The 9,992-nt window shown below is 36.9% G+C and overlaps 1 protein-coding gene across 1 annotated transcript; it reads right to left on the bottom strand.

Annotated features, from left to right (window-relative positions):
• Nucleotides 1-9,194: 9,194 nt before the first annotated feature.
• Nucleotides 9,195-9,766, bottom strand: LOC109209799. Its single transcript, XM_019373137.1, has 2 exons — nucleotides 9,431-9,766; nucleotides 9,195-9,284 (listed from the first exon to the last, which is right to left on the bottom strand). The coding sequence occupies exons 1-2, from the start codon at nucleotides 9,764-9,766 to the stop codon at nucleotides 9,195-9,197; spliced, it is 426 nt and encodes a 141-aa protein (XP_019228682.1).
• Nucleotides 9,767-9,992: the final 226 nt, after the last annotated feature.

Raw genomic sequence — 9,992 nt, 5'->3', positions numbered from 1 at the left:
TCTCATAGCCCGAGAGCATCATTTCATGGCCTGCGAATCCTTTATTATACGCTTCATGGCCAGGACGTCATGGTCTGAGGACGTCATCCTAGCCGTCTGAAGACGAGCATTTCATGGTCCAATGGGAACTTGCATCATGTTTAAATTTGCGCACAATATATGTTTGCATTGCTCACTTGCAGGTACATCGGCTATCAACGACCGTCTCAGCATGAGCGATCCCGCTCCAGTTCCCGTAGCCTACTAGACTCTGACCATCTTTCCCAATCTAAACATCGCGTCTGTTCTTTTCAAAAACCTCCATCGGCATATTCCGCCAATGGATCCTGAACGACATATGGCCTGATTCCTATAAGATCGGGGATATGTAGGCAACTCAGGAACCGGAGCTCGGTCAAAACTTTCCAAATCGTTTCTTTCGGTCAAAAATTGGCCATCATATCTTTACCCGACAACTCTTTCATCCTTCTCGGGTAAAGAGGGGCAGCTGTTGATACCCAATTTTTCCCTATGTATTTTCATACTCAAAAATACTTTCAAAATAGCATGTGTATGCATATATAAGCATGCCCAAGAGTTTTGATATTTTTTCCTAATTTTTAATATTTTTAAAATCAATTTATTATCTATTTCTAGCAGTATAAAATCCAATAATTGCTCCCAGGATTATCATTTTGGGAATAATTTATTTATATTCTCATATTTACACCAAAGTATAATTAAGGTAATTTTTTGCATATTTTTATATAAATTTAATTGGCATTTTTAAAGCTAAATTGCGTATAATTGCAATTATAGCCTATTTTACAATTAATAGCATTTTATAATTACAAAATCATTCCCAGTATTTTTAGATTAATGATTATATATTATTAATTAGTTCAGTATTTTTAATTTGTTTTAAAATCAGTTTAATTATTTAATAAAAATTAAAAGGGGAGAAATTGGATACTTAATACATAGCCATTTCCAATTGCAATTGTAGCCTCAATTGACCCCAATTCCAGCCCAATATCAAACGACCCAATTTTGATTTTGACCCGTCCCCTTAGCCCTATTTCTTAAACCCGTCTGGTTCTCTTTAAATCCTTGTCGTTGATCGTTTGATCAACGACTGTACCTCGTTCTTTCCTTTTTTAATCCCCTAACCCCTCTAACCCTAATTCATTTGCACAAAGACGCCGCCTCTAAACTCCCTTCATCTCCGAAAAAAACCTCTCAACCCTCCGAAACCATAACCCTATTCCACCAATGTTCGTTCACCTCCACCGGAATCCATGGCACCCCTGGCCATGGATGGCCTGTGCTCCCTCTCCTCACCCTCAGCTTGAGTTACTCGAAGTTTGGAGGCCTGGCTTCCACGGTTTCCTTTAGATCTGTCTCAGATCTACAAGATTATGGCCTCTACGGCCATTTTCCGGCATGTTCAAGGCAATATGAGTCTCTTCGACTCAGGATCCGACTTTCCCCAAGACCTTCTCATTCTAGGGTTTTCTCTGCCATTTTTAAGCCTTCTAAGGTTCTATACTCGTTCATTTCTTTTATAACCGTGACATGTTTGGTCCTTGCTTGACGTTTTAAGGGTTTTCCCCAAATTTTCTTTCTCAAAACCGTTCAAATCCAATCTTTAGAGATTCTGGAAAAAGTTTCTTTAAAATGTTTTCTGACTCTTTTTCTCTCTCTTATGTGTGTTTATACTCGCTTGTTTATTTCTTATTATGCTCAAGCTTATTTTCTTATTTCGATTTTGCAAGATCTTTTTGCTGTTCCTTGTTCACATGTTAACTAGGTTGTTTGTCCTTTAGTCTTTGCTATGTGTTCGTGCTCTTTAATTTTTCTTTCACTTTACTGAGTTTTGTTGGTATTCCTGCTAAGTATTGCTCTTACCTGCTTTGTTTAAACTTTTGAGATCTGTTTTGAATTCCAAGATTTTCTCAAGCATGCCTTTGAATCAATGTGTTTGCTATCGCGTATGTTTGCCTCTCTCAATGATTTCTCACCTCTGATTCTATTTGAAACCCTACAATTTGGGGGTTTCTCTTTGGGTAGATGGCACTAGGGTTTCACTATGGAACCCTAGGTTTCCAGACTCACGGTGAGCCTGTAATCGAACTCAAATCCTACTTGCCTGTGGTTCCGAAACTTTCATTGTTAGACTCTTCTTTTGCTTAAATTGTATGCTTATATATGAGGAAAACTTCCCTTTCAAAAGATTTCACCAAGAATTGATTTTGAAATCCCTTTAATCATGTTAATTATTCATCACTGATTTATTTCGATTGAATCCCTTTTACCCTACTGGCTATTTATTTTGATCCTTTTGTGTAAAAATCCTAGGCTTGTGATGTTTTCCTTAAAATACTTGGTCTTGTGTATTTCTTCTGTGATTTTGTACCAACATTTGAATTATTTCCATATCTATATGACTCTTTCCTTAATCACTTAAGGTTCTTTATGATTACAATTGGATCCGGGACCCTTTTGATAAAATTTCAAACCGATACCTTATTTTTACTTTATAAAGAACACTACTATTCCATCTTTCCTTAATTACCAACTATGTATTTGACCCTATTTGTGCACTACATGCTTTCCTTACCTTAATCGAGCCTTAGTAAACTGATTTTTTCTCCTTATTTCATCTCAATTAGCCGTTTGACCTAGACCCCCTAATTAAAGGAGTCTAGTTGTCTTAATTGATACTAATTGATTGGTTTCTATGTTTGTGCACTCTTTGTCTGCCTTAGTTGTTTTCAAAAAACGATATAAGGACCTAGTCCTCCCTCTTTCTATCATCAGGGAATTCTCTCATAATCAGAAACACACGAAAATACACCACTCACACACGGAGCTCACATTTCGAACAATTCTATTTTCTAATCCTGCTTTACTTGAGATCTTTTGGAACTGTTGTTTGCAATTAGGCTTTTTCAAGGCTACTTTTGCTTACTTATTTTCTTTGAAACTGGTATGTCCTTTGTTTAAATATTCTGCTTCACCCCCTATGTGTTTACTTTACAGCTTCAGGCTTCTTGTTTACTTTATTGCTTATATGCTGTAATTTGTGCTTCATATCTCTTTTCTTTTCTTCTGTTTCTATCATGGATTCCTATCCCTATTCCCTTCTATGTGCTGAGTTAACGTCTTGGCCTGACAGTATCCTAATTACTGCCCAGGCCATGACTTGATCCACAATGGATCCTAACTCTCAATGTTTGGCTAGTAGGCTGGTCAGGGGTGTGCCAGCATCCCAATTGCTGGGCATGACCACCCGTCTGCCGTGTCTCTCCCTGATTCCCTTCCCCTATGCACTTACACTTACTCTTAGATTCTAAGTTCTGCCCCACTCTTATGAGCCTTGCTTTTGGACCCTGAGTTCCCTCTGAACTTGGACATCTGAGGGTTGGCATCTCCACACTGCACTATGCTCTTGATTCTGAAATGTTTTTGGGGTGTAAGCACTGCCCGGAGTCCCTTTGAGACTCTTGAGAACTTTGACACACTCCAAATATGAGAAAGTCTTTTGAAAATCTGATCCTGGAAGTTGGTTTATCTCATATTATTGGACTTTGAGTCTGAATTAGGCTAATTAGATGTAGCTGTAACCGCTGCTGTAATTTTTCTTTACTTTCTTTTTGATCTACTGGTTTGTAATAATTTGTAAATGAATGATTGGGGGCTGAATAGTGAATATGGGGGAGGGGTATGCATGTTTATTTCTATGGGTAGAAAACATGTTTATAGGTTTTTATTTACCTATTTGTGCAATAGATAACCTTCTTAGGACATGCATTTCATATGTTAGAAATCATGTTTTAGGTCTTTTATTCTCAGCATATTATTGTACTCACTTCGTAATCTTAATTATTAACAAACTGTCATTACTGCATTGGCATAGTAGAGAACATGTTTTAGGAACTTTTCTGTGCATTAGACATCCTGCTGCTTAGAGTTTTATACTTATCTGGATTGCAATTGTCAAAATGCCTATTAGCATGCTTAATCCAATAACACAAGTACTATGCGTATCCTTTCTTTTTAAATCAGAATCAAATATACATGTCCACTCTTTAAGACAATCAGACAATGTATATGACGCCTAGGCAAACTTTAGGCCTAATAAGAGTTGATTAATCATATGGTTACCAGTTTAAGACTAATTAGCCTCTTTTAATTTTGAACTCTGCTGCTCCCATTCTTATTTTTGAATTTCACTCTGTTTTACTAAACTCTCGCCCTACTTTTAAATGATCTCGAAATTGTGTATCTGTTCTACTATGTTTTCTACTAGGTTACCCTTTTCTGCCCAGAATCTTGCTATTATTTTCAAAAATATTTATCCTACGTCTCGTCAAGTTAATGTATCTCCATGCCTCTACTCTATTTACAAAGAATGTTTTAACGATTTTATCTATCTTTTCACTAACTCCTAAACTGCTTTATACTTCTAAATCCTACTACTGTCCCAAGTCGTATTTCTGAAAACCGAGCATTTTTTGAAATCACTTAGTCTTAATTAAGCTTCTGCTTTCACTGAAACTCACTGTTTTATTTCAACATTCCGGCTTTTAAAACTCTTGTCTTTGAGACCTTAAATGTGTTTGAGATGTGCTAATTATGAGTTCACTTGTGGAGGGATCTGTGAGCCTCTATGTGCCTTTGTATGTTCCCCTTATATGCAGTCCTATTTGTTATGTATGTCGCTTAGCATTTTTGCCTTTAAACTTAAGGGTTCAGCCTAGTCCCCACCACGTAGGAATAGTGATCCTAAATACCCTCCAGGACTTATAGGACGGGATGGGTAATAGCACGCAATAAGTATTCGTGACCAACTCACGCGTTTAATAACCTTTATGGGGTGGGAAGGGTAGAATATGGATATGATGACCACGCGATAACACCACGTGTATAAATGGTTACCGGGTGTTGTGTGGGGTGATCCATATTGATTATAAACCTAGGACCCCCATTTCCCTTTATTTTATTTTTTTCATTTATTGTTTAAATCCTTTCTTGAAACTTCTGCCCTCTTTATCTCTCCTCAAATTTCCATTTTACTTGCAATATTATGTGAAAACTCCCTCTATTTGAACCCTTATTTGCTCACTTGTTAAGTGAAGTCACAATTGAAACATGGCCGGGAACCACACTAGTGGATCTTGGGGGGTGCCTAACACCTTTCCCTCGAGATAATTTCTAGCCCTTACCCAAACTCGGGTTTTCAAACTCAAAAACCCCTTTTTGTGTCCTAATGCACTTAATCATTAGGTGGCGACTCTTCAAATGCCAAAACAAAACCCAAATCCCAAAAGGGAAAAGAGTTGTCCTCCTAAATATCGTAAACCCGATTTTGCCTTTTAAAACAAAAAAAGGGGGCATCGATACACACCAGATCCTATTTTTTTGTCCAAAACATTCTGTAACATGTCCGAAACTCATCCGAGCCCTCGGGGCTCCAAACCAAACATCCACACAAGTCTAAAAACATCATACGAACTTGCTCGCGCGATTAAAACACAAAAATAACATTAAGAACTACGAATCGAACACTAAAATGCATGAATTTCAAAGAGAAGTTCAAGAACTACTAGAATTGTGACTAAGCATCCGAATCCTATCAATTCATCTCCAAATGATACCAAATTTTGCAGACAAGTTCTAAATAGCATAACGGACCTGTTCCAAGTCCCAAAATCAAATTCCGAGCTTAAAAGCTAATATTCAACCTGCGGTCAAACTTTTCAACTTTAAAGTGCCAAATTTCGGTAAAACCACACAATTCAATATATGGAATTCCAAATTCAATTCCGGGCATACGCCCAAGTCCAAATCACGATACAAAGCTATCAGAGTCATTGAAACACAGTTCCAGGTTCGTTTAAATAAAAGTCAAAGTTTGGTCAACATTTCTAACTTAAGTTTCTAAGTAAAGAATCAAAGGGTCCAAATCAACACGAAATTTTCCCGGAACGAAACTAATCAACCCCGTAAGTCATAAAATCATAAACACACATGTGTGAAGTATCAAAAGGGGAAACGGGGTGCACTTACATAAAATGACCGGTCGGGTCGTTACAACATACTTCCGCGAATGTGATGAACTGCAGACATAAGAAAACCAGCAACTTTAAAACATGAAGAAATGGCACGTAGCGCATCTAAAACACACCCAGGGCCCCTAGGATCCCGTCCAAACATACCAACCAATCCCAAATAATAACGTCAACCTACTCGAGGCCTTAAATTATACAAAACAACATCAAAAGTACGAATCATAGCTCAATTCACGCTTAATGAACTAATGAACTTTCCAAATTCAAAGCTAACGACGAACAAACCTAAACACCTCGGAATGACCTCAAAATTTACACACAAGTCATAAATGACAAACGGCCATACTCTAACTCTCGATACCGAATTCAGAATCCGGTATCAACAAAGTCAACTCTCGGTCAAACTTCTCAATCTTCCAAACCTTCAACTTTCCAACTTCCGCCAAAAAATACCAAACCAACCTACAGACCTACCAATCCAAATACGGACATACGTCTAAGTCCAAAATTAGCATACGAAGCTACTGGAACCATCAAAACTCTATTACAGAGCTGTCTACACAAAAGTCAAACTTTAGTCAACTCTTACAACTTAAGCTTCTAAAATGAAAATCACTCTTCCAAATCCATCCTGAACTGCTCGAGAATCGAAACCAACCATACAAACAAGTCACAATACGTCTTATGTAGCTACTCATGATCTCAATCCATCGAACGGAATGCTAAAGCTCAAAATAATAGGTCGAGTCGTTACAGACCTGTAAGGCCCAGTAGTAATCTATCACTAAATTGAAAAGTGGTGAAAGTATATAGCACCTAAATCTTATGTTTGGAAGGCCTTAGGGATGTTAAATATAAGGGAAAAGTAGTTTTGAATAAATTAGCTTTGTTTAAGGAATGCAAATTACTTTAGTTATATATTCCCTAGCTTCAACTGATCATATCCCCCAATATATAATGAATTGAGCTATAACTAATATATCAAATGAAATCTCTTTGAATCTAGTTTCTAGAACTTCAATTTCTTTGTCATTCTGGCATTCCTATAAAACGTTATGATCTTTTTATTGAAGCGGACCTGACCTCTAAGACAACTATGAACAATAGTTCAAACCGTGGCGTCCGACCATGGCTACGATTAAACGATTAAAAATTTTAGTTAGTAGCATATAAGGGAGGCTGACTGGACCAGGCAAATCATGGCAATGGTTATACCATGCCTATAAAACGTCCAAAAACGATATGTTTCTCGTTATTACTACCCTCAAGAGTTAGGATTTATTACGTTCAAGGAGATATTAAGTCAAGATCATCCAAGGTGAGTTTTCAATAAGTTTCAAGTTAAAAATATTATATTAACATTGTTTAACACCTAGAAATTCAAAATTCCTAGGTCTTCATCAAGGATTGAAAGAGTTTTTCAAGACCCAAACCTAGAGGTTATGGAGGTATTGTTGAAGGTATATTTTGTTACTTCCTAGAATTAAAGTTAGTAACTTTACGATGGATTATGACTAGATATTATGGAATATGTAAGAATTGAGGGAAAAATGTTACAAAAATCTATTAATGGCTAAATATGAACTTGAAGAAGAAAATCAGTTGAATAAGAAAATTTAAGTTAATGGTTTTAAACCCCATAAATATAGATTTTGGAGCGTTGGCTACAAGGATTGTTAGAGGAAAAACTTGAACAATCGGTTAAAGGCGAGTTGAGGTTTCTCTCCATCTCCAAGGATATATTCATATGCTCAATGGATAATAAATATGTATAAGGACATAACAAATAGAGGTGCATATGTATGCTCAAGATGTAAGTTATGACTACGGCCAAATCATATATATCAACATCTCAAGAATAGGTCGTCATGCCAAATAAAGATATCATAAGCCTAAACATGATCCCTGGCTTAAATAAGTATGCCAACGCGATCATACAATCAAATAAAGTATAATTTTAAAGAACACACAACTAAAAAGGCAATAAGAAGCCTATAGTCTACCCGAGCATGAATAAACTACGGCACTCGTATATATACTAAGGTATTTTCTCGTAATTCAAGATTAGGCAAGATACTTCCTTTTCCCTACAAGCTTTAGCCTCCAATCATGAATTTTTCTCTATCCATGACCTCTAAATACTCAAATCTAGCCAAATAGTACATAACAAGGTCAAATAAAGTCATAAAAACAAATTCAAAATATTAAAGATTCAATCTTTAATCAAATCTCAAAAGTCAACCCGGGCCCATATGATCGAAACCTGAGCCTTGGGATAGATCCAGTGTACCAATAACTCCAAGAATCTAAATATATGATTAGTTTCCAAATCTGAGTCCAAACGGTGAAAACCTCAAAATACACTCTCTTATATTTTAGACAAAGTCTCCAAATTTTATTCGTTGATTACTCATTTTGGTGTATAAATCTATGTGGAATCAAGATATATAATTAAATCTAAGTAAGAATTAATTACCCTTAAGATTTGGGTAAAAATATCCTAAAAAATCGATTGCTCTCGAAGTCTAGGTGTCAAAAATAATACAAATAGGCAAAATCCCGACTTGAGAAATCAATAAGTGAATAGCGACCACCGCAGGAGAAAATCCAGCACCGTAGGTGAAAAGCTTGCAAGGTACGAACCCAACAGTGCAGGTGCGAACATAGCACCTTATGTGCAACCCTGGCCAGCCCTATCCCTTTCCGCGGCTGCGAAAACATGGCCGATGGTGAGACCATCGTAGGTGCAAACATAGCATCATAGGTGCGATTACACCAGAAAATTCCAACTTAGCTCAAAATGATATGAAACCACCCGAAAAGTCATCCGAGCCTCCCGAGACTCGTCCTATCGTCCTAAAAATTTCATATATCTTATACAAACTTGTCCAAGGGCTCGAAACACCACAAATAATATCAAAACCAAGAATCAAGAATCAAACAAAAATTCTCAAATTTTCTTAAATTCAAAATTCCAACTTTCAACTAGAAGCGTCGAATCAACCTCGGGCCACTCGATACTTGAACCAAACATATGTACAAGTATAAAATCATCATACAAACATATTGGAACCTTTAAATCATCAATCTGGAGTCGTTTGGCCACAATATTGACTTTGGTACTCTTTCAATCTTAAGCCTCTAGTTAGGAACTAAGTGTTCCAAAGCACTCCCGAACTCTTCAAAAAACAAATCCTCCATATCGGGATGTCTTATAAACATCAAATCAACCTACATAAAGCATCAAATATGAGAATGAGATTCTAGAACGGGTTTATAAATATACCTAGTCTACTAAAAAGATATGAATATCTTCTCTACATAATAGACTCGGTCTCCCAAGTAGCCTCCTCACTCAGTCGCCCTTTCCAAAGTACCTCCACCAAAGCAGTCTCCTTTGGCCTTAGCTTCCGAACCTGCCTATCCAAAATAGCTACCGGCTCTTCTATGTAGTCCAAATTCTCTTCTAAATATGTTGTGCGGAAGTCCAAAACATGTGACTTATCTTCATTATACCTCCAAAGAATATAAACATAAAATACTAGATGTAATTCCGCTAGTATAGGAGGCAAATCAAGCCTATAAGCAACCTCACCAACTCTCTCCAACACCTCAAATGGTCCAATAAACTTCGAAATCAAATTGCACTTCTTCCCAAACCTCATCACGCGCTTCATAGGTGAAACTTTCATAAGTACCTTCTCACCCTCCATGAATGCTACATCATTCTTAAATCAACTTCACCTTCTCCAAAGCATCACGTACCAAGTTTGTACCTAATAACCTAGACTCACCAGGCTCAAAGCAACCACTAGAAAAATGGCATCGTCGACCATATAAAGCCTCATATGGAGCCATTTGAATGCTGGAATTATTAATGTAAACAAACTCTGACAAAGGCAAAAAATAATTCCAATGACCTCCAAAGTTAATCACACA

The sequence above is a fragment of the Nicotiana attenuata genome, unplaced genomic scaffold (genome assembly GCF_001879085.1).
Source record: "Nicotiana attenuata strain UT unplaced genomic scaffold, NIATTr2, whole genome shotgun sequence".
Taxonomy (NCBI): Eukaryota; Viridiplantae; Streptophyta; class Magnoliopsida; order Solanales; family Solanaceae; genus Nicotiana; species Nicotiana attenuata.
Note: the sequence above shows the minus strand (reverse complement) of the source record. Positions and strands in the feature narration are given on the sequence as shown.